Source organism: Ambystoma mexicanum, chromosome 4p (assembly GCF_040938575.1).
Source record: "Ambystoma mexicanum isolate Mex_15411 chromosome 4p, UKY_AmexF1_1, whole genome shotgun sequence".
Lineage (NCBI taxonomy): Eukaryota > Metazoa > Chordata > Amphibia > Caudata > Ambystomatidae > Ambystoma > Ambystoma mexicanum.
The window spans coordinates 56,510,690-56,536,637 of NC_090927.1; the positions used below are offsets into that span (position 1 = coordinate 56,510,690).

At 49.2% G+C, this 25,948-nt stretch overlaps 1 protein-coding gene across 1 annotated transcript in view; it reads left to right on the forward strand.

The window, feature by feature from the left end:
* The window catches only part of LOC138452989 (ribonuclease inhibitor-like), a 295,852-nt gene that overhangs the window by 125,192 nt on the left and 144,712 nt on the right, over positions 1-25,948 (forward strand). The window contains exons 6-7 of the mRNA XM_069605375.1: positions 4,240-4,410; positions 13,324-13,494. Of these exons, the coding sequence (XP_069461476.1) occupies positions 4,240-4,410; positions 13,324-13,494 (342 nt within the window). The remainder of the gene's footprint in view (positions 1-4,239; positions 4,411-13,323; positions 13,495-25,948) is intronic.

A 25,948-nucleotide genomic window follows, 5' to 3' on the forward strand; every position in this document is an offset into this window, starting at 1 on the left:
GGGGGGTGGGGGTGGTGGGAGACATGAGTGGGGGCCTGGTGGGGGCTGCCCATGGTGGCAGGGGGGTGGGGGTGGTGGGAGACATGAGTGGGGGCCTGGTGGAGGGTGACCCTGCACTGCTGGGGGGTGGGGGTGCAGGGGGACATGAGTGGGGGCCTGGTGGAGGTTGACCCTGCACTGCTGGGTGGTGGGGGTGGTGGGAGACATGAGTGGGGGCCTGGTGGAGGGTGCCCCTGCACTGCTGGGGGGTGGGGGTGGTGGGAGACATGAGTAGGGGCCTGGTGGAGGGTGACCCTGCACTGCTGGGGGGTGGGGGTGGTGGGAGACATGAGTGGGGGCCTGGTGGGGGCTGCCCATGGTGGCAGGGGGGTGGGGGTGCAGGGGGACATGAGTGGGGGCCTGGTGGAGGGTGACCCTGCACTGCTGGGGGGTGGGGGTGGTGGGAGACATGAGTGGGGGCCTGGTGGAGGGTGACCCTGCACTGCTGGGGGGTGGGGGTGGTGGGAGACATGAGTGGGGGCCTGGTGGAGGGTGACCCTGCACTGCTGGGGGGTGGGGGTGCAGGGGGACATGAGTGGGGGCCTGGTGGAGGGTGACCCTGCACTGCTGGGGGGTGGGGGTGGTGGGAGACATGAGTGGGGGCCTGGTGGAGGGTGACCCTGCACTGCTGGGGGGTGGGGGTGGTGGGAGACATGAGTGGGGGCCTGGTGGAGGGTGACCCTGCACTGCTGGGGGGTGGGGGTGCAGGGGGACATGAGTGGGGGCCTGGTGGAGGGTGACCCTGCACTGCTGGGGGGTGGGGGTCGTGGGAGACATGAGTGGGGGCCTGGTGGAGGGTGACCCTGCACTGCTGGGGGGTGGGGGTGCAGGGGGACATGAGTGGGGGCCTGGTGGAGGGTGACCCTGCACTGCTGGGGGGTGGGGGTGGTGGGAGACATGAGTGGGGGCCTGGTGGAGGGTGCCCCTGCACTGCTGGGGGGTGGGGGTGGTGGGAGACATGAGTGGGGGCCTGGTGGAGGGTGACCCTGCACTGCTGGGGGGTGGGGGTGCAGGGGGACATGAGTGGGGGCCTAGTGGAGGTTGACCCTGCACTGCTGGGGGGTGGGGGTGATGGGAGACATGAGTGGGGGCCTGGTGGGGGCTGCCCATGGTGGCAGGGGGGTGGGGGTGGTGGGAGACATGAGTGGGGGCCTGGTGGGGGCTGCCCATGGTGGCAGGGGGGTGGGGGTGGTAGGAGACATGAGTGGGGGCCTGGTGGAGGGTGCCCCTGCACTGCTGGGGGCTGGGGGTGCAGGGGGACATGAGCAGGTGTGCAGGGTAGTCCCCTGTTTTGTGGGCTGCCTGCTCGCGCCGTGGAGGGTGTACAGGGAACACCTGTGAGGACCCACCCAGCCTAATTGCGTGTGATAATTCCCGCACACCCCTGTAATACACGTACCTGGCCAAATCGCATGTGAGAATTCCCGCGCACCCCTGTAATACACGTACCCAGCCGAATCGCGTGTAGAACTTCCCGTGTACCCCTGTAATACACGTACCCAGCCAAATCACGTGTGATAATTCCCACGTACCCCTGTAATACACGTACCCTGGCCAATCGCGTGTAGAACTTCCCACGCACCCCTGTAATACACGTACCAAGCCAAATCGCGTCTGATCATTACCACGCACCCCTGTAATACACGTGCCAAGCCAAATCGCGTGTGATCATTCCCGCGCACCCCTGTAATACACGTACCCAGCCGATTCGCGTGTAGAACTTCCTGTGTACCCCTGTAATACACGTACCCAGCCAAATCGCGTGTGAAAATTCCCACGTACCCCTGTATTACACGTGCCCTGGCTAATCGCATGTAAGACTTCCCGCGTACCCCTGTAATACACGTTCCCTGGACAATCGCGTGTTGAACTTCCCGCGTACCCCTGTAATACACGTTCCCTGGACAATCGCGTGTTGAACTTCCTGCGTACCCCTGTAATACACATTCCCTGGACTATCGCGTGTTGAACTTCCCGCGCACCCCTGAAATACACGTACCCTGGCAGCCTGGCTAATCGCGTGTATAACTTCACGCGTACCCCTGATATGCACGTTACCCGCTTTGCGTTCCTTGTTTGGCAGCCCTGTAAACTGGTCCAGGGTTAGCGCAGCCCTTTGCGATGATTTAGCGATTTTGATGGCTTTTCCTTGCGCGAGGGCGTTCTTGGGGGCGTTACTGGCGCTGCTGCAGGGTCGCTGCGATACTCTGCGCCACGGCTGGTTTGGGAGCCTAAAATCCATGAATACGCTGTGCGCGGAAATCGGTTTTAGCGCACGTGCCTGGCGCAGACAATCGCACACGGACACTCAGCGCCAGCCGCTTGCGACACTTTTCTGCGAAATTCTATGAATTACCCTGTAAATCTTTGTGGTACAGACTGATACCAAAGGGGATTTATTGCTCTCACCTGTAGTCCTAATTTGGTTTAGTGCTCCCTAAGGGAACTGCACTGGATTCTGCCTAACACCTATCAAGCTAGGCTAAAAATCATCTCTCACGTCTTGTATCCTTCACATATACTGTTTGAGCACTTGTATTGGGTATATTCTCCTCCTGTGTCCTTCCACTCATTCCTAAAGACTTCTGGGCCATTCTGTATTTCTCACCAGAAGGATTTGTTTATATACATTCTTTCCTGTTGGCCCTAGTATCATTCTTCCCAAATATTCCCCCCACCTCCCGCCCCTATCTCTCTGCTGTGCCACCTCTTATTGTTTTCACTTTCAGTAGTCATTACAGTGAGGGATCCGCACATCATTGATATAAATATGGTTGAGATTAAACAAGGCCTTTCCCATCCTAAATGTCCATAAGCATTTATCTAGCCGAGCGAATGCATTGAAGTGTGGCTACCTCGTACAGGCAAAGATTTGCAGCACAACTTAGATGCAAAATATTCTTTAACAATGCAGAAAATATGTGAATGTGGTAAGGACTCTTGTGATAATGTGGCAATAGGTGTAGTCGTTGGGTGTTGAGAACTAAATCTATCATTTTAAGTGAAACAGTACATGTCCTGTAGGTGCATCTCATGATGGACAAAGTGCAACATAAGGACTGTGTCCACTAGTTCACCCGAGGGCCACCTATAGAAAAAGGTTATTCCATTGTGAGCTTCTGAAGCACACGTACTGTCTCTTGGTGCGCCGTGGAGCCTGTTCTCTCGTGGGATCCAGATGCAGGGCATTGGCTGTACTATTGTGACAGAGCAACCTTGCTAATTAGCTTGCAACCCTCAGGAGCTCATGTTACTCCAAAGTGTCATTGTCAACACATAATGGCAGGTAGCTGTTACGTGTTGACATTTCATCATTTGTACGGCAGAGTGAAAAAGTGCAGGGCAAAAGGCGGCATGCACACGTCTACACCATCTTTTGCCCTGCACCATTGCATTCCGCCGTGAAAAGTGAGTAAACACTGCCTGGCATGTCGGACAGGCTTTAATTGTAATTGTACATGGGGGCATGGCAGGCAGTGTGTTCAATGGATCCTTATGGAGTCTGTCTGCTTTTGCTGATGCACAAAGCAGGTGGACTCCATAGGGATCTCCAGAAAATCAATGCCAGCACAAATGCTGGTGCATTTGTATGGCTGATAGGAAGGAAGTTGGTGGAAATCCAAGTTGCGTTCCACCCTTCCTCTCTGCTATACAAATGATTGAAAATGTGGCATGGCGTGAATGGAAGGTGTTAAAGCCTTACACCACTATAGAAAATGAGCTCCTCAGTGTTTGTATTCACCTACACTCAGGGCTAAATGATATCCATGCCCGGTAATCTGGCACAGTGATCTACAGATGAGGAGGAAAGGACTGTAATTGCACAATATGTACTTTACTGGGTGTACTGACCTCTGCATATCTGAGTTCAAATCCCAGCTCAGCCACTTGACCAAAGAATTGCTCCATCTGGGAAATTCATTTTATTTGCCTGCAACTTGAATTGTAAATTTGTGTGTAATGTAAAATGTAAACAAACAAAATGGAATTCCTGCGAAGACCCAATGACAATTGCTTAAACTCATCTGCAATGGATTCTGTGGGTATACAGGCTGCCATAGGTCCAATCCAGCCACAAGCATTTTGTGAACATGTGGAGCGCACCCCCACTCCAATAGAAAGTTAATTGGTGGCCACTGAAGGCGCTCATGAGAATTTGGAAATGTTTTGTTTATTTATCCATGTCTTTCTCCCATGCAGGATAGGGTACTGCTCGCTCACAAGTTCCTGCTGCACAGATCTTGCTTCTGTTCTCAGTGCCAATCAGTGCCTCAGGGATCTGGACATAAGTTTTAACGAACTGGCAGATTCCGGGATCATACAGCTGTGTGCCGGATTGAAGGACCCTCGCTGCGGAGTACGGACTTTGGAGTAAGTATTACACATTCTTGGCTTATGGCTGTTCCCCAGAATTACATCTCACCCACTTGGTAAGTGCTTGTCGTTGACTCGTGGGTGGTTGTCTTGATTTTAGCTGAGACTTGCTTCTCATACCCTACTCTAAGTATTAGTTTTGTCTGGCTCTTGCCTCATGCTCACTTTGCATCCACAGTCCCCTATTGCCACTCTCATACATGTGTGCATATAGACCAGAGAATATGTTCTTTGTCTTGCAATCTGCTTTCAGACACCAGGATCTTCTCACTACCTGGGCTTCTATGATATCACTCTGTGGATAATGGAAACAGTCTCCAACATATTATCTCCTGTGGTGTTGTTTACTGGATTCTCCACTTTTTGTTATTCGTTGTATATGTCATGTAGCGCCCTCACGCCTTCGGGTCTATGGCCGCGCTATATAAATGTATTAAAGTAAAGTAAAGTGTGGATTTTCCAATAATTGTTCAAGTAGACTCGATACTTCAGCACATTAAATGGTATTTTCCACAAATTATGAGAAGAGTGGCTGGTGTTGGTGAAGATTAGTGATGAAAATAAACAGTGGAGATAATAACAATGCAGATATGACTCATGGTTCTGGTGACTAGGAGGAGAGGATTGGTTGGAGGAGAGGATCTGATAGATATGATTACTGGGTGGTGGTGATGAATGGTTGACGGTGATGAATGGGTGGAGGTGATGAATGGGTGGAGGTGATGAATGGTTGACGGTGATGAATGGGTGGAGGTGATGAATGGGTGGAGGTGATGAATGGGTGGAGGTGATGAATGGGTGGCGGTGATGAATGGGTGGCGGTGATGACTGGGTGGAGGTGATGAATGGGTGGCAGTGATGACTGCTTGGAGGTGAGGACTGCTTAGAGGTGATGACTGCTTGGAGGTGAGGACTAGGTGGAGGCCATAAATGGTGGAGACGTTGAATGGTAAAGGCAATGATTGGTTGAATGGATGGCTCTTTGACCAAATGATTTGGCTAGGTTATGATTTGCAGAGGTACAGCTGGTATAGATGACACTTGATGGAGGGGGTGATTGGTTGATGCAGTGAATGGTCGACACAGCGACTTATGCAGGTTATGATGAGTGGAAGTGTCTGACTGATGTTGGAGGTGTTTGGCTGATGGTGGCTGCTGGCCTAACATCAGGCCTATTGCCATTTCTTTCAAAAGCACTTGCTAAGCAGAGTTATTTCAGAGCAGTGGGGAACATATTTTGGATGGTGAGAAAGCAACCCCTAAAACCTCCCTAGACCAGCCAAACACACACACTGGATACCCTTCATAAACTTTTGAGTGTTGTGAACCTGCAATGAAAAGATTGATAAGCACAGTTATTGCAATTGTAAATGTTGTTGGGGAGGGGGCAGCCCCGTCCCACAACCTTAAGTGCTTTAGAGTGATGCGAGAGGCATTCAAAGCACTATGATGGGCCAGGGGGCAGGGGGACAGTGAAAGGACCACCTCCCAATAGAAACGACCCCACTTCAATATAATGAAATATAATCAAACCCACGTAGTGCAGGGCGCAAGCAACATTGCTATTTTCCATAGATATGAGTAATCGTAGGTAGAAGGTAAGGCCTGCGCAGTGAGTACGGCATTGCATGCACTAGTCCTAAATTGCAAGACTAGGGAAATCTCCAGCCATGCCCGAGATCCCATGGGGACAGCCCAGACCCCCAACCAACACAGTGCTTTTTCATTGTACTACTGTGTTGCAGAGATGTTTGAGAGTAATGTGCCCTACAAGGCTGTGATCGCAGACCGGCGTGTGGTGTGCATGTTATCTCACACTGGGCAAAGCATGACCCGGCTCATCACCAGGCGACCACGAGTTATAGCCCATATAATTGACTAAACCTTAAGATCCCTGACTTCCATGGCACCAGGTGCCCTTTGACCACCAACCTCAAAGTAACAAGTCCTGAAATGTTCAAAGAGGATGGACAGGGCACATCGTTGAGTGACAATCGTATGATTTGTATTGCGAGGTGCTGGGAGGGATAAATTATAGTTCATAACAAAGTTGGAGACCTTTGAGCTGGATGGCGCGGAGGGGAGTTAGTGAAATGTGTGTGTGTGAAGGTTAGAGTGCCCCAGAACCTCCCTTGTGCCCGTCTTGAGGCCTGCCAGGTGCACAGTATAGTGATAAAGTAGCATTATGTTAGAGTGTAGTTAATTTGTTCTTTGAACTTCGACGTGAGAAGAAGATGATCACTGCAGCACCCATGTGATGGAAGACGGACCGACTGGGCTGGAACGAATGACCAGGCATCTCTTTTAGAGCAAGCGGATCATGAATAGGCGCACACCAACCAGCCGCGCAGGTTTTTATTGTATATATTGCGTCATCTATGAGGAAGTTTTCCTTTATAAGATTCTGCTTGCACTACTTTTCGGTAGAACGTTCTTAGCAGCAGAGTTCTTTTCTATTGCTCTCATCTGTGTGTGAGATTAAAACCTGTTACCCTTACAAGATCACCTGGGCCTTTCTTCCCTAGCAGGTTGTGTTCACTCTGGTGTGAGCGTTCAGGGACTTGCCTTCAATTAGTGACCCCAACGTGATCCCAGCGCCGCTCGTATTTGCCAGAGGCTTCCAGGCTGCTTCTCCAGAAGGAGCCGCACCCACCTACAGTGACTGGTCTCGAAAATACACGTTACATGTCGTTTAGCAGGAGACATTTTAAGAGAAGTCGTCTTTTCTCTTTGAAGCAGGGCGCAGGTCTGAGGAGAGTGCGGGCCGGTGTTGGAACCCTGTGACAGAATAGTTCAGGTGAGCATGCACATGTGAGTAGACTCTTGTAAGTGATAACAAGTAGGGCACAGATGCATGGGGAAGTGTGAGAGGTGTGAACATGTGGAGTGCGAGTTCGTTGATGTGACTGGGTGTGGTTTGTGTTATTTCATATTGGTGTTTGTGCTGGTAAGGTATTACAAGGTATGGCAAAGCTAAGGCAAAGGTAAGGCAGGGAGCCCCTCCTCGGAAGGGCAGGGAAGGTGGTACCACAATAAAATATTTTATTTAAAGGAGGAATACGGAAATAAAAGTAATGGTCTCAGATAAGGAGTAGACCTGGAACAAGTAGTGGTTATTTTAGCTTGTTATTTTAGAGTATTGTATTCGTGTTCTATTGTATAAAGAACAGGACCTAGGAGGGGCGGTAGTTGTGTGGGTCGCGGTGTGGTGTGGCATTGGATGGTTTTGTGGAGTGCAGTGTGTGCGCAAGGAAGGGGGACAGAAAAGGGTGTGGGTTGATTTTTTTTTTGTCGCAGGCAATTGGCAGCGTGCACGCCACGTTAACAGGGCTTTGCGGGGTCAGTAAGAGATAGACACCACTAGCATGGGAGGAGGAACACCAATAGAGTATATGTACAAGGCCCTGCCACTGTATCGTGATGGGTGGAGAAATACCATAAGCAGTGGATCGCGGAGGCAGGAGGAGGGGGAATGCCCTGCCCGTGGACAGAGCAGGGGTCCCACAATAAGAGCATCTTGGAACACATGTCCACGTTTTCAGTAGCTAAGTATAAGGGGAAGCAGCTATAGAAGAGAAAAGAAAGCTTAGACCTCTGGCGCATGTTTGAAGACACATAAGACCAAGTGGACGGAGCGGTGGTACAGATACAGAACGATAGAAGGTGCCGGAGGGGAGAAGGAGAGGGTGGGGCGCCTGTGGAACACAGGGGATTATATCCTTTGGCAGCGTATCCTGCAGACGGGTACACAAATCCAATCTATGTACCCATTTTGGTAGGGACCCCTTCAGCACCAGTAATACCACAGGCTACCGCTCTCCCACCTCCATACATACACCCGCCCGAAGTATCGGCATCCGCAGGTTTCCGGTCAAGGGAGTTTGAAGATAGGTTGGCAGGATTATTAACAGAATTGAACATGATACAGACATCCCCAAGAGCATTGAGTGATTTAGGGGTGTTGGGAGAAGGGTCAGGAGAATGGAGGTCAGGGGAGGTACTGCTTAGGATGGATACTTTGGGATTAAGACATGTATGTGTTGAGAAGGAGGGAAACAAGGGTGAGTGGACGAGTCTTGGACAGGACAATACAGCGTTGGGAAACAATGTGAGGGAGGAGGACAATGATACAGTTGATGAGGGTCAGAGTGAAGGAGAAGAGAAGGGCGAAGAGTCAGTTGAGTGCCCCCCCAAGTAGAAGGTTCACAGGGGGCAATTTGAGGAATAGGGCTGGCCGGATGGCATTGGTAAAGAGTAGAGGAGTGATGAAGAAGGGTGTGGGAGCTGGGGCGAAGAGGCAGATGCCCATCATACATTATGGGGCAGGGAGGGCACAGTATGCACCCTGGCCCCAGATGGATAAAAACAATTTGATTAAGGCTCTCCCACAGCTCACAGCAGGGGCGAGCAAGTGGATATATGAGTTTGAAAACCAAACGGCAGGGGTGACCCTGGAAATAGGGGACATCAAGAGTTTGAAGGTTGCTATAATTGGGGACCAGGCTGGGGAAGTGTGGGTTAGGGTTGGATATCTGTGAATAACCCTGGGAGACGATGCACACGATGGAGCATCATTTAATGGAATTAGAGCACAGGTATGGGACGCACTACGAAGGGCTTTCCCAGATTCCCTTGATTTACACTCCCTGATGCAGCGTACTATGGCCAACGAGGAGGACCCAGCTAAATGTATTCTTAAATTGCAAGGGATGTGAAGAGCTGAAACGGGAGGACCGTGGGATCATTCAATACCATTTTCCTATTTTATTGTGAAACAGGGCTTGCCAAAGGAAGTGCAGAAGGCGCTAAATAAGATTGTGGGTATTGAAGCAAAGGAGTGGCCAGAGATAGACAATATAATATTGCACCATTGTAAAAGGATCAAGGAGCGGGAAAGGGAAACAGCCAAAGGCATCAGGCAGAGGAAGTGTAATTGGTAGAAAAGAAATTGGCAAAGTTTGTTGTTCAGGTGCCTGTGTTGACGCCAGTGCAGGTGGAGTGGACAGAGAGCACCCAACAGGTCGTGAGCGCCACTATTGCTGCGCTCTGGACTGAGGGAGGACAAGGACAGTGGGCCAGTGGGCAACAGTATCCTGTCCCATAGTGGCAACAAGGAGGACAGCAGCAAGGAAGAGGGGGGTTCTGAGGAGCAAGAGGGGGGAAGTTTGGACCCAGAGGGGGTGGGTTGGGACCATCACAATGTTGGAATTGTTTAAGGTGGGGGCATTTTGCAAGGGAATGCAGGAGCAAGTCTGTAATGGTGTATAATTGCGGGTCACAGCAGCAGGGCCAAGGGCCCCAAGGACTAGGGTATCCGCAACAGGGTGAAGGATATCAGAACCAAGGGTATCCGCAGGAACAACACCAAACATATAATCAGCAGCCTCAAGCAGTTGACATGCAAGTGCGGCATCCGCCACAGTAGGAGCAGGGCGGCGCTGCCCCAGTAAGAGCAGGTTACCGAGTTGGGCTACCGCATCCTTTGGAGGAGCAGTAGTGATGGGGGGTAACCCCTTTGCGTTCCCTGGAATGATCACATATCCTGATTAGGACAGCCCACAGAGAGCACTTGCGTGTCCGGTCCTGTCAACGACCATCCACCCTGAAGAGGAACCTTTGGTGGAGGCGGAGATAGGAAACAAACAGTTCATATTTATGGTGGACTCAGGTGCAACTAAATCATGTATCATAGAGGGACATTTTCCCTTATCAGGAAAATATCTTGATGCGCATGGATTCTCTGGGGCTATTTCCAAGGTTCCATACACCGAGGAGCTGGACATAAAGGTGGGAGGAAAAGTAGTACGGGCACCCTTACTATATTCCGAAAGTTCCCCTGTTAATTTACTGGGCAGGGACCTGCTCAGCAAATTAAACATGACAATATAATTTACAGATCGCAGTATAGTTTGCTCCACGCCTGGGATGTGTGTTATAAGAGCGATGTTGATAATGACATGGAAGGTGGTTGTCCGCAGGGCTCCCGTGGACCCTGACATGTTCATTTATGGTATTACTGTGCTCGTGGAGGCTGTGCCTCAGATTGCTAAACAGTGTTGATGAGTGTCCACAGATTTTATCTTTCGTTCAGCTGTGTCACCGGAGGTGGTGGCGGGAACAATATTGTTGCTGGATTTACAGGGATTGTTGGTCTCTGACAAGAGGGTTGTCGTGTTAGGAATTGACAGGGATGGGTGTGAGTGGCGCACAATGCTCTGTATAGATCCAACAGTACAGCTAAACCAAGTGACGGATGACAAGTTGTTTGAGAACGATGATAAAGATTGTGAGATAATATCAGATATTTTTATCCCCTGTGGCATAATGATACTCTACCGAAGGGTGCACTGCCCCCTGATGGCAGTACTAACCCCACCTCTATTTCTTGACGAAGACTTGCAACACGTGCCGTCACATTTCTGGACTACAAATCCACACGATGTAGGACTACTCAAAGACATGACCCCTGTGCGTATAACACTGAAGCCAGGTGCGGTGCTGCCCAGGGCAAAACAATATCCATTATCATCCTACTGGGCCAGGTGGTAATTGTCCCATTAATTTCTCTGTGTCACACAGCGATATACCCTGTCAAGAAATCAACAGAGGGCAAATGGAGAATGATCCAGGACTTACGCCCCCTCAATGATGTGGTACAGAAAGAATTTCCATTCATCCTGAATCCTGCGACAATTTTATGCAGCAACCCCAAAGAAGCCACATACTTCACTGTAGTGGACTTTAAAAATGCATTTTCTCGATTCCACTCCATCCTGAGTTGAGGTACCTCATCACGGCATTTACACAGGGCCAGATGTGGTTTGAACATACTAGGTTACCTCAGGGGTACTGCGAGAGCCAGAACATATTTAACAGGATACTGCACACTGATTTAGGGAATATTCAGCTGCCCAGCACGATTATTCAGTACATAGACGATCTGTTTGTGTGCAGTGACAGTGAACAGCACTGCCAAAGGGATTCTATAGCACTCATACAATTGCTGGCCTCTAAAGGGTACAAGGTTGACGAGGCTAATTTGCAATACTGCCAACAGGAAGTTCTCTATCTGGGACAGTTCATATCAGCAAATGGTAAAAGGATACTGCCAGATAGGGCAGCGTCAGTACACGCAAACCCCAGACCCGCCTCAGTTAAAGAAATGCAGACGTTTCTGGGCCTGTGTAATTACTGTACGGCATGGATCTTGGATTCCGCGGCATAATCAAGTCCACTTTTGAAAGCCCTTACGGAAGCACAAAAAACAAAGGATCATAAGTTACAGTGGACGGCAGACATGATCAAACAGTTTGACAATTTAAAAGAAGTCATTCGTTCGGCACCCAGACTATACGCAGGACTTTTACTTGTTCTCACATTCAGATGGCCAGCTCAGCCAAGAGATGCGTCTCTGGACATTCTGTCAACTCTCCACACCGTGGTGTTGGAGATTCAGAAGAGGATGCCACAAGGCCCGGTCCCAATGGTCCCCAGCACCCGATCAGCCGCCAGCGAGGAATGGGAGGTGTCACCCGACAAGTCCCGGCGGCACGGGACATCAGGCGCGGGATTTTGTAAGTCCCTATTGCCATAGAGTCCCATCAGACTCTATGGGAGGGGGGAAACGGAAGCGCCGGAACCATTGCTAACCGTGACGGTGCTTCTGTGACAACTCTACCTACTGGGGCCGATGCACTTGACAGGGTCTGACCTGTCGGGCGCAGCGGCCCCGGCAGGCAAACTCGTAGTGTGGTAGTCTGGAAACAAGGGTGTCGGTCAGCTTACTGCCACCCTTGTTTCTGGACCACCACACTTGTAATGAGGCCCCATGTGAGGCCCCACCGCTTTGTTGTTCACCAGTGTTTGTGCAATCTTAGTGCTCCAGTGAGGTTGGTGTTCGCCGGGCGCCTCATTTTCCTTCTGCTTGTAAGTTGGAAGTTGCTATGAACAGGAGCTTCTTTTTCAGCATCTCTTTTCCTCTTTTTATTTGGCTTGGCTGCTGCTGTGTTGGATTGTATCTCGCAGTCCCGAAAATGGTAGAAGAAAACTCTGGCTAAAAGAGAGACTGGTAGATATTTGTGTGATTGACAGTGGTACCCACATGATCAAAGAAGGCCTACTCAGGGGGCTGGGGTTCCTAACTGTGTCTCACCACCTCTGGAGTAGGATTGGCTCTAGCATACACCGTGTAGGTTGACTAACCAAGGCTGGGACGGTTCCCTCGTCCTCCTGACAAGGTCAAGCCCCTGACCCTGTCATACAACCTCCTCCATTTCCTTTATTCTTCTGTTCATTCCCTCCTCCAAACCCTATGCTCCTTCCTTCAAATTCTCCTCCTCCTCATGCGCAGAGAATGATAATTCTTCTGCATAGACCAAAATGAAATTCCCAAATGGGGGGCCCAGGGTAAAGAGCATGCAGGCCCGGGTGCATCATGTATGTGGAATATGGTCCAGATGTTAAATCGCACATGTGACAAACACCTGTCCTGTATCCCAGGTACTGCGTTGTCCAGGAATTCCTTCCCACACCACCGCTGCCTGCAGCACTCTCTTTACACCCCAAGGCTCAGGGAGGGCACATCATCACTCCCTACATTAATACTGCTGTGCGATTCAATCAGTAGTGATAGTATAAATGGTGGTCTATGAATATAGAGGTACATTTTGTTGATTTTCACTGTATTCTGCAGGAAAGACATCATTTGAAAAGTTGCCCCACTCATCACCTGATGCTTAATGTGTTCAAATAAACTCGAGCTTAGTTTGTTTTCATTCTAGGCCTTTCTGTGCCCTGCTGTACAGCAGTGCTTAGATGGCTGTGTTCCTAAGTAGGTTTGTTTACAATGGCCCTTTTCTGGATCTGTTTTAATGTTTTGTGTTGTAATGTCTTGCTCTCTTCCTCCCGCAGTCTAACTGAATGCTCCCTCACAGGCCTGTGTTTTGGCGAGCTGGCCTCGGCTTTACAGACAAATACATCTCTGGAGGAGCTACGATTTTGTCAAAATGATCTGAAGGATACCTACGTGAAGCAGCTACTGGAAGGCGTGACATCTAAAGACTGTAAAACCCGGGTTCTGTGGTATGTGGTGATTCCATGTTCTTCCATGTTCCATGCATGTAGGTGCTGCTGATTCTGTCTCCACCTCCAGCACAGATTCCCTTACATATATGCACCGCCAGTTGAAATCGTCCCTTTTGGGGGTGGAGGTTATTGATCGGCAAACCCCAATGTTATCCTTTGTCTTACCCTTTGGTAACGGGAACAAAGCTGAAAAGTACTTGTAAAAGGCGTGAGCAGTCAATTAGGCTTTAAAACTCAACTAACATTCCCAGCAAAAAATTAAATAATGTTAATATCTACACCTAGAAAAACATAAGAGTTCCCATTTTAATTATCTAAATACCATAATATGAAGCCAAAGTGTTTCTGAAATTAACACAAAAAACCTGGAGCAAATCCCCCAAAGGAAACAGTAGAAGAAAATATTGTTTTAACATTTCCAATATAAAGTGAATGGAATATTATGAGGAACAATGTTATCTGATGGGAAAAGTAAAAGCTGAGAAAAATGTGGGCCTGTTTCTAACGGACCTATGAGCACTCGCAGTCGGGTACAATGACCAGATTTGCCTCTATCAGAAAGGTCCTTGCAAGGGCTGGGGCGAGGTTAAGCCTCCACAGTGTCAGAAACACGTTCAGGTAACCTTTGGTCATCCACTTCTGGACGGTCCTAAAAAGCTCCATCAGTCCACGGCGCCAGGTGTGCGCCAATGTTATTAATGTATTATTATTTATGTTTTTTTTCCTCCTCGCTCCGCACTCTCCTTTTGTTCCCCCTTCCATGCACTTCTCCCCCTCCCCCTCTCCCATGCACTTGCGCGTTCTCAATGTCACTGGGCCTAGTAAGATCGTTGTTTTTCTTCTCCCCGGTTTCCCTTCCCTTGCCTTGTCACGCTCTGAAACACTTGTGTATGAGCGCGATAGAAATAAAATATCAATATCAATATCAATGTTATGCCTTTTTCCGGAAGCCGCTGGGATCTCTGCCGGTCAACCATGGCCAAGTCAACCACAAGATTTCGTAAGCTCCTACGGTACACTCCCAAGCACTGGCATAGGCATTTGGAGCCTAGAGATTGGCCCTGGATCATTCTGTGCACCGAACCGTACAGTGATTAGTGTTTGAGAAACATTTCCACAGCAAGGTAGGCATGTATCAAAGCAAGGTCCTATCCCACTCTTTGCTGAGATTTGGCCTTCCCACATCTGGCAAGCAGTCTAGTGGCATAGCAGGCAGACTGGCCTTTTCAAGCTTCCGCGGGATCCAGAAAAAGCCCCTTCCGGGTCACATGTTCAGGGCAGTGCCTTCCAAGAAGCCCTGCATCCAGGAATGGTACAAATGAGTGGACAATCAGCAGTAGTGTTTATAGGTCTTTATGCAAATCTTAAGGCCCGGTAGAGTGATGGGTAACTCTGAACTCAGCATCTGACGATCCCTTAAGGCTTTACCCCACTCTTGCGATTTAATGTTTTATTTTTTTTTAAAGTTTTTATTATTTTGAAAACAAATAAACAATACAAACCAAACTTGCAGCATTATTTACAACAGACTCGTGAACATCAATGAATGCGCATTACTGCTCCCCAAATCCCTCCCCCCTCAAGAGCTTGTTTGCGTTTCTCATTCTGTATCTGCTGCATGTGGCCGGGTATCGCTTCCTTCCGAAGCTGCAGAATCCATTATTGTGCCAAACAGTCCTGTTATGAACACTCTCCATGCCATCAGATTACCCACTTCTTCTTCCCCGCACTTGCTACATGCCTCCTGCCATACTACCGTTTCAGCCTCCACCCATTTTTGCAAATCCCGCCACCATACCTCAACCTGTGGCTTGTGGCACTGTTTCCAGCCCATGGCAATCCTTCTTTTTGCAAGCACATATGCCAGGTTCCTCAGTTTCCCAACATGTTTAGTATTCCGTGGTCTGGGAAACCCTACCAACAGGCAGGCCCAGGGCGTATCTATGTTGAGCCTGACCCCTTTATCTGCTAGTTTTTGTGCCACCTCCCCCCAGAAACCTTCAGTCACTGGGCAGGACCAGAACATGTGTGTCATGTCAGCGTCTTCTTCATCGCATTTTGGGCATGCTTGTCTTCCTGCGTTTACAAACTTAGATATTCTCTTCGGGGTCATATAGGCTCTATGCATTATGTATAACTGTATCTGCTGCAATCTGGCGTTTCTGGACACCTTCTTGTGGTATCCCATAGCACGCTCCCACATCCCATCGGACATCTGTGCCCCCACCTCCGCTTCCCAGTCCAGCCTCAAATGAGTCAAATCCTTCCCCACCCGGGTCATCACCATCTCATACAATCCAGAGATCTCGTGCCCTCCTTCTGATATGTCATATATGGTTCCCATTAGGACGTCTGGCTCCTCCGCCAGTACAGTCTCTGGCCAGGTTTTACGAATAATCTGCACTAGCCTAAGATACGTGACATATTGGCCTCTGTGCAGGCCTGCCTCTTCTCTCAGTTCTTCGAAATCCTTAATGATCCCCTCTTGCCATACATCTCCCAATGTGACCAGCCCGACCGATTCCCAATTGGTCCTGATTATCATTCTGAGTTGGTTGTCTCCCCCAGCCAAGGCGACTAGCGGCACCTGTGGGGAACACGGGTACAGGTTCTCCATCAGTCGGCATACTCTGCGCCACATCCTCCACCCAAGCAACATCATACCCGGGCGTTCTTTCATTTCAAGTCTAGGCACCCAGATAATCTCCTTTAGGTAAAACGGAGTGCAGTCCTGTCCAAACAGCCTAAATTCAGGAGTTACCTCATCAGAAAGCCATTTGGTTACATATTGCAACTGACCAGCTACATAATAGGCCTCATAATTTGGCAGCTTAATGCCCCTTCTATCATGGAAGTTCTGTAGCTTCCATAGCGCCACTCTATTGCGAGTGCCGTGCCATAGGAAGTCTCTGCACATGCTATTCAGTTTGAGTAAAAACTTTTTGGGTATCAAGTATGGTATATTACTGAAGAAATGTAACAGCCTGGGTAGGACCACCATTTTGAGCATCGCCCCCCGTCCCATCATCGCCAGAGACAACTTCTCCCAAAACATCATACTTGTACGGACTTTTCCCACAGCCACCTCGGTATTATGCAAGTGTTCCTCCTCCACCGTATGGTACACATCTATTCCGAGGTAGCGGAAGGAATCAGCCTCCCAAGGTATGGACAACACTGGCAATCGCTCCAGAGGGGCTCCTATGTAGCTCCCCAATGGGAACATGCTCAATTTTTGGGGGTTCACCGCTATGCCGGACAGTTCTGCATACCTTTCCATAACCTCTAGAATATATTGAAGATTTTCCTCCGGATATTTCAAGTATAGTAGTAAATCGTCAGCATACAAGGATATTAGATGTTTCTCTCCCCCTACCTCAATACCTATCATGTCATATTGTTGTCTGAGGTACACTGCCAGGGGCTCCAGGGCTAGAATGTATAACATCGGGGACCAGGGGCACCCTTGTCTGGTGCCCCTACTAAGTTGCCATCTCTCAGATATCACCGATCCTGTGCGCAGCCTGGCCAGTGGTTCACTGTATAGTAATTTTGTCCACCTAACATAACCCGGCCCCATCCCGTATTCTTTCAGGGCCTCCAGCAACCATGGCCACCTCACTGAGTCAAAAGCTTTGACTGCATCTAGGGACACCACCGCCATTTCCCCCTCGCTCCTGTTTCCCTCTTCAATCACCCGGTGGAGTCGCCTATGGTTGTGGGTTATATTTCTGCTGGGGACATAACCTGTCTGGTCCGGGTGTATCAGTTTGCTAATAACTCTACGCAGCCTATTGGCCAGGACCGCCGTCAATATCTTGCTATCCTGGTTCAACATTGACAAAGGCCTATAGGAGCCGCAGCTATGCCCTGGTTTGTTGGGCTTAGGAAGAGGCACAATTAACACTTCTCTCAGTGATTCCGGCAGCCGGCCCATCTCAAAAGACTCATTGAGGATCTCTAGCATAGGGGGGAGTACTTCCTCTCTATATGTTTTATAAAACTCGCCAGGGAATCCGTCCGCGCCCGGGGTCTTACAGGTGGGTAGCTGCTTCACCACCTCCTCCAATTCCTCTAAGATAATCGGTGCGTCCAGCTCCTCCCTTTCTTCAGCACTAACCTTAGGTAATTCCATGTCTTTTAGAGTTTCTCTAATCTCCTCTCGATTGTCCCCTCTTCTGTCCTCATATAATGACCTATAATAGTCTAAGATTGCCTCGTTGACTCCCTCTTGGGTGTCAACCACCTCCCCGTCTTCTCTAGTTATTGTCCTAATCGGGGGCCTGGGGGTTTCGCTCTTATATAACCACGCCAACAAGCGGCCAGTTTTATCCCCACCTGCATGTTGCCTCTCAACATACTTCTTATAGTTAAGGTTGCAGAGCCTGTCCCAAAGCTCTGCACACCTCTGCTGTAGTTCGAGTACAAGTTCCACATCCCCTCCCGCCCTGTTGCTTTCCCATTCCAGTTTCTCTTCTGCTTCCTCTAGCTCCGTTAGAACCCCACCCTGTAGGCCTTTTGATTTAGCAGCACCCCGCAATACCACCTTAAAGGCTTCCCAGAGCGTGCACGCTGAGTCCACACTGCCTGTGTTTACCTCAAAGTACTGTGTGATCGCATCCCTGATATCTTCCCTGAAGACCGGGTCCCGGAGCCCCTCCGCCCGGAGGCGCCATGTCGGTATCTGCGCCCTGGGGCGGCAGTACTGCCAACTCAGAACCAGAGGCGAGTGGTCCGACAGGACCCTCGCTCTATAGTCTATTTGGGTGGTCTCTATCACCACATCTGGCGTGGCAAAAAAGTAATCAAGTCTCGTATGCAGTTGCTGCGGAGCTGAGTAATGCGAGTACTGTGTTTCATTAGGGTGTTTCAGCCTCCAACCATCTGCCAACCCGAAGTAGTCTAGTAATGTCTGCAATACCCTGGCTGCTGGGGTGGGCCTATCAATCTTATCATCAGATCTGTCTGCCTTTGGGTTGAGCACGCAGTTGAAATCCCCTCCCCAGATAACCGCTCCTCCCATACACGCGCCCAGATGAGTACACAGGGTTCTAAAATATGCTGCAGTATTTTGGTTGGGGGCATACGTATTTATAATGCACACCTCTCTATTCTCCACCAAAGCCTTTAATATGACCCACCTCCCCTCAGTGTCCACCACTTCTTGTGTAAGTTGGAGCGGAACGTGTGGTGCCACCCAGACCAGCACTCCCCTAGCGTAGGCAGAATACGGAGAGCCTACTACAGTACTTCTCCACTTCTTCCCCACCAGTTCCAGTTTTTGCCTGGTCAAATGTGTTTCCTGCAACAACGTAATATCAATCTTCTGTCTTTTCAAGTACATCATGACTTTGTTTCTCTTTAAGTAACTGTTGAGTCCCCTGACATTCCATGTCACGATCTTAAGGTCCCCCAAGGCTCATGAGTGTCTTCTTGCCGTCCGTGTAGCAAATCCCCCTTGCCCACGTGATACAGATACAGCTCTCCATATTTACTTGTAGCTTCTTGTACCAGCTCAAACTATCCCTAACTATGTACACAACAAATTCCCAACTTCCCTCCCCTCCCTCCACCTGTCCCCTCCCCAACACCACACACCCCAACTGCTGCCTAGCTCCGTTCTCGGAACTCAGGCACCCCCACATCTAGCCCTGCAAGCACCAAACAATGCACAGAGCTCAGTAGGGTGAAGGCGCCCTAATGGCCACTTAACTAAGATTATTGTGGGGTAAAGAGATCCGCTCTGTAAAGCTCCCATTACTTCAATAATAATTACAGTGCTCATAACATCTAGTGCAATAGTCTGACCTTCTCTACTGAAGACTGTGCAAATGACTATATTCAAGTCCCACGGGTCCGTGCCGCGCCATCTTGTGGCACCTTCCTCGTGCATTACTTATCTCTTCCGTGCTCTCTCTCCGTCCGAACTTCTGACTCCTGGGGACATCCCTGTGCATCAAGCCATCCCATGGCATCCTCCGGGGTCTCAAAAAACAAAGTTTTGTGTTTATGTACAACTTTCAATTTTGCCGGATACAGTAACATGTATTTGTGGCCCGCCTCTCTCAGTCGCCGCTTTACCGTCCCAAAGTTCATGCGGCTACGCTGCACAGACAGGGTATAGTCCGGGTAGGCCGTGATGTTTGCCGCTCCTCGTATAATCGTTCCTCCCTTGCAGAAGTGTTCCAATATCCTCTCCCGGTCCCGGTAATTAAGAATTTTGGCTATCACCGGCCTAGGCGGGTTTCCTGGCGGCGGCCTCCTTGTTAGAGCTCTATGTGCCCTTTCCACCGCAAATCCTTGAGATAGGGCTCCTCTGGGTATCTCTTGCAGGGGCATGGACTCAATAAACTCTGTGGGATCGTGGCCCTCCAATCCCTCCGGTAGGCCCACGATGCGGATGTTGTTTCGTCGAGCGCGTCCTTCCGCCTCCTCCGCTCTGCTCTCCAAGTTGCCCACTCTCTGTATCAGGGCATGCAATTCGGCCTTATGGGAGGCACAATCCGCGGTATTCGGGCTCACTTCCTTCTCAAGGGACTCTGTGCGCTCCGCCAAGGCCCTGACGTCCTGTCGGAGTAGATTAACATCCTCCTGCACCTCTCCGGCCTTAAGGTCCAGTGCCGTTTTCAGTTCAGTGACGGCTAATTCGAGTTTAGATTCCCAGGCCGCCTTTAGGTCTGCAATCGCAGCTAGGACTTCTTGGTTAGCGCCCGTTGTCGTCATGCTGCCTGCAGGCGGCTTATCCTTGCTCTTGGTATTGTCTTGACCAGGGGACGTCTTAGCGAAGTCGTCCAGGGTGGGCTGTTTCGCCTTCGGCCTCACCGTTCTATTCGACATGACCCAGAGGACCTGTGTTCTGCACAAATGACAACTGCGCACCCAGTACGCCTCTTTCGCTCGATCACCGTGCGGCCTGCTCCTTCCTTTGTTCCGGACATTGGTCGGCCATTTTGTATCGTCTTTTGTCTCCGGCACTCCTATCCTTTCCGCACAGATCTCTGCCGCCATTCTTCCTACACCTTCCAAAAGTTCACCAAGCGTGGCCCAATCATTCACACACCGACATGTGTATTGTCAGCAGTCGTCGGCCCATCGTTGCGCACTTTTACGCCCGGATCATTTCAGGATCTCGGGAGCTCCTCCAGATCACTTCCTCTTACATGGCCCTTGTAGCCACGCCCCCTTGCGATTTAATGTTAAGCGTGTTCCTTTACCCCCAATTACGCTCCCTGTCCTTTACTTCTACCTCCCCCACGGCATGCTTTTTCTAGCTTTAGTCTGAGAAGTTATCATCTGGTTGCATGGGCGCGCAACACGCAACCTCAATATTTTGTGCATCCCCATTTCACTACACTTTGCCCCCACTCCTTTGCTTGGAGGTCTCAGTTTTAAACTCCCCTAGACCCCCGAAACCAAAATGGCAATGCCATTCAGTCAGTCAATAGAGGTTCGCCCAGTGAAAATCTCCTCCCAAGTTTCAAAGGAGAAGCATTCAGGAGCCATCAGGTGCAGCATGGCTTGCCACACTAGAAAGAGCTCTCCTCTCCCTCCCAGACCATCTCTCGAGACATGACTCTTTACAGAGTTGTGAACCAGCTGCCTGCTCAGTTCCCCCAGAACCACATAATGGGGGTCATTACCACCCTGGCCTTAAGGGTTTAACGGCGCCGTAAAAGGTGTCGGCGCCGTTAAACCCTTAACACCTGATTACGAGGTCCCTTTGCGGGAACCGGCCTTAACGGCTGGTTTTACCAGCCGTTAAAGTAGGGTGCCGCAAAGGGACCTCGGTGCTAATTACGGTACCGCAATTTGCGGTACCGTACTTAACGCCTTCCCCAGTCCCATTGAGCCCTATGGGGCGAAAATGGGAATGGGGAAGGGCCATGGTGGAATGGGGATTTCCCCATTCCACCATGGCGGACTCGTTACAACACCGGCACCAACTATGGTGCTAATAGCGCCATGGTTTAGCGCCGGTGTTATAATGAGGGCCAATGTGTGTAAAACAAGCCTGGGGGAATGTGGGGCAATACCTCTAAACCCTTTTAAACTAAGCTGTAGGATCACATTTGAATTAATGTGATTTAAGATTTGTTTTGTATTATCCTAAATTCCATAACCCTTAACAAAAAATAACCGTAATTTACGGTGCCGTAATTAGCGCCTTCCCCAGTCCCATTATGCCCTATGGGGCAAAAATGGGAATGGGGAAGGGTAAATGGGAAATGGGGATTTACCGCCCCACTCACCTTGGAATGGGGCGGTAAATCCGCCATCCACCATGGTGTAAACGTAGTTTACACCATGGTGGTAAAGTTGGTGTACTTACCGCCTGGGTCGTAATGACCTCCTACCTCAGTATAAAGAGGTATGTTAGGAAGGCGGTCGAGGTTGCCACTCAAATAGTGGAAAATAACATTGATGTGTGCGCAACATCTGAGACTTGGGCTCATGCTGCAGCTGCGCCATCTCTCCTTTTGGCCATAGCTCACGGTTATGGCATGTACAGAAGTGACAGGCTGGAGAGTAGGGGTGGGGGCGTCGCCCTTATCTATTGGCTGTCCCTCACAATATGGGGAACCAAGGGTCACTTTATGAATGGGGTCGATTCGCTCTGTGTGAAAATTGATATGAACGCGGAGTCCACATTAAATTAGGGCCAAACTGTGCTAGTACCAAGGACCTGAAAGTCTTGCGTAGAATCACGATTGACAATTGGTGCTGCATTGATAACACTGACTGTATTATTATCGGCTGTGGGGCTAGCAATCTCCCCATGTTCTCGAACAAGGTTGCAAAAATGCAAGACTCGTCCTCATCTAACAATCTAAGAATTGTTCTGAACTGATCTCCTGATCTAGTAGCAATTTTGACTAATGCCTGGCACCTTCATAACTGTTTTATCTGTTCATTTTTTTTTGTTGCCCCTGTTTATGATTCTGTGTAAATTGTTCTCTTATTTGTTTCTATGTCGGCGCCCTTAAGCCCTAGGGTCAGTTGTGCGCGGTATAAATAAATAAATAAATAAATAAATGTGTTACTAATGTACAAACCCCCCAATATAACTGAGGGTTTTTCGCGAACCTCTCTAGCTTCCTCCTTTCTTTTATGAAAACCAATACTACCTTCCTGATAATGGGAGAGGGTAATCTTTGGTTAAAACATACAGACGACAATGCTGTGTCTGAGATGTTATTGGCCTTGGAGGAGTTAGGATTCGAGCAAATTATACTGGAACCCACTCATAATCTAGGGCATACATTAGACGGGGTATCATGCCATAAGGTGAAGACTATGGATATCCTGCTCTCTCCCTGTCCCTGGTCAGACCACTTCTTTGCCGAAATCACGGTGACTGCTGAGTTCCCAAAGAAAATAAAACAAAGAAGTGGTACTGAAGTCCTAGCTCGTAATTTAAAAAACATCACAGCTCATAAAATCGAACCCTTACTTCATCCGCTATTCGATCTGTCGGACCTGAAATCCCCTGAGGAATTGTCTAGAGCTATCTCCTCTAATCTTATTAACATTGCAAATACATTAGCACCGCTAAAAAAAAAATACCTAAGGTAGAGAGCAAGCGGAATGCATGGTTCTCAACTGTACTACAACGCATGAAATCCCTCACCCTGAAGTATTTCTATGCTGGAAAATCCACAGAACGGCCGACGCCCTCGGAACTTATAAAAGTGCGGTTAAAAATTATAGATTGGCCATTTTGGAAGCAAAGAAAAGCTTTTTTAATACCAGGAAATGCCCAGTCTGTCACTAAGGGGCTTTTCAGCATCCTAAAGTAACAGGAACTAACAAATCATACCGCTCCTGAAAGACTGATTAAAGATAACCTTGTCTGGTGTGATCTGTTGCAACAGGCATTGAAGGACAAACTGAAGAAAATCATAAACACTATCACCGAGAAAAATAACAACCTAAGTTAAGAGATCGAATAAACAAAGTGGGTGTTTGAGAAATCCCCTTCCATCCCCGTTTTTAATTTCACTTCAATTTCAATGAAGGACTTGGACACAATAATAAAACAGTTCAAATCCACCCAATGCAAAAATTAGGTGTACTCTGCAATGATTATGAAATCATGCCCTCCTACCTTGTTAAGAGCCATATATAAACGTATTAATGCCTCACTGAAAACCGGCACGGTTCCTCAGGATCTAAAAAAAAGGCTTGGGTGATTCCCATTTTGAAAAAACCAGGCCTGTCCTATCACCAATATGCCTTTTTATTGAACATTTTAGACCGTGGGGCCTATGAACAAATTTCGGCTCACCTGAAAGCCCATCTTGTCCTAAATGACCACCAATCGGGTTTTCGAGTGGGTTTTGGCACTGAGACCGCGCTCCTTGAGCTTAAATCCAAGCTATTAACCGGGATGGGCAGGAATGAAGCCTCACTGCTGATGCTGCTTGATCTATCGGCTGCATTTGACCTGGTGGAACATTCCATCATGTCCACCAGGTTAAAGGAAGTTGCAAACGTATCGCCCTGGCACTCAATGTGTTACCTCCTTTCTTTGCAATCGTGAAAGTGGGGTCTTCCTTGGAGAAACTGAATCTGTGCCGATTCGTGTTAGTTGTGGGGCACCCCAAGCCGCATGGGCCTCACCATGCTTTTATATTTCCCTGCCCCTCTGTTTGCCAGGTTGGCTCATGAAGGCGTGATTTTTACGAACTATGCCGAAGACACGCAATGTGTTGTCCCCTTGACTGGGACTCATGAATTAGACAAAACAGAAATCAACAAGACCTTTGATCTCATTAAGTCATGGATGATTCATGACAAATTAGCACTCAATAAAGACAAAACGGAGTTGATGGTAATTGGGTCAACTGATATGCTACAGAAATGATTGCTCCATTGAAGAAAGTGAAAACCCTTGGAGTAATACTTGATCAGCATCTTACTATGAAACCCCACATAAGCAGTCTGGTATCATCCTGTGCATATTATATAACATTACCAGCTCATCTAAGAGCCTTGCTCTCCCAAAAGAATGCGGAAACGATTGCCAGAGCAATCATCGGGGTGAAACTGGACTATTGCTCCAGCTTACACATTGGCATTGATAATAACTGGTCGGAATAGACTCCAGGTCTGTCAGAACTTAGCTGTTAGAGTAGTAATGGGGCTCAAGCGCAGAGACCATGTCACAACGGCCCGACAAACTCTACATTGGCTACTGTTCGAAGCAAGAATTTGCTTTTGAATCCTAACCATCATACAAAAGAGTAGATGGGGAAAGATGTCCGGATACCTACATCAGCTTCTGGTCGCAAGATCTTATGGCAGAGCACTGAGATCTAATATTCAGAACCTCCTAGCTATTCCTAAATGCAGAACCATGAAAGTAGCCAGTACAGCCTTCTCCGCAATTGCCCCCAAGATCTGGAATGATCTTCCACCAGATCTGAGAGGTCTGGAATGCACAGAGACATTTAAAAAGAAACTGAAGACCCACCTGTTCACTTAAGTACCTAGATTTTTACCCCGATATATGACTTTGGGGCTTATTTGTTTACCTGTTGTGTATGTCTTGTTGCGCACTCAAGTCCCAGGGTCCATGGATGCTCATAGTACATTTCTTAAAGTAAAGTCTTCACTCAGGCATGTGACATAGAGGCAGGAAGGGCTGGGACAGATAGCTGCGTGCAGTACTGTACACGTGGGGATGCTTGAGAGGCCAAGAGAAATCCATGCATACACTTGTCCAGAGCCCTCCATACGGCATAGTGTCTCAGGCTCTCCTGTAGATCCCAAGGTTCAGGAAGCAGATGATCCAGGAATTGGGGAACTCGGGTGTTGAGCAGTCAGGACATTTATTTATTTATTGTTCATTTGTAATGCGCCTATCTACAAGTGTCTCAAGGCGCAACCATGAAAGAAGGGGAGACAAGGGAAAAACAGATAGACTGTTAGGCATCGTGCAAGTGCGCAGACAGGTGTGGGAGGGGGGGACAAGTGCAGGGGTGGGGGGACCAAGTGTGCCCAGTCAGTCAGAAGCTGGGGAAAGTGCTGAGAGATGCCACTCTCATGGGTCATTGACCAAGTGCAGTAATGATGAGGCCAGTGCAAGGCCCGGAGGTAAGTGCGAAAGGACCGGTGAGGGTGCCAGTGACCTGTGAGACTCTAAGGTACACCAGCCGGCCAGTCAGCAGGCTGTGCAGAAAAGTAGGGAGAGAGGGATAGAGTGGAGAGAGAGGTTAGCAGGGTAGAGGGAGAGAGAAGGAACAGGAGAAGAGGAGTGTCTTAAGGAGTTTCCTGAACTTAAGGAGATCAGGCTCAAGACGGAGGGCAGCAGGGAGGCTATTCCAGATGGAGGCCCCTGGCGAGAATAAAGATCTCCCTCCAAAGATCTGCTTGGAGAACCGGCTCACTTGCAGAAGGTTGGAGGTAGATGAGCAGAGGGCTCGTGAGGGACAGAATTTGGGTTGGCAGC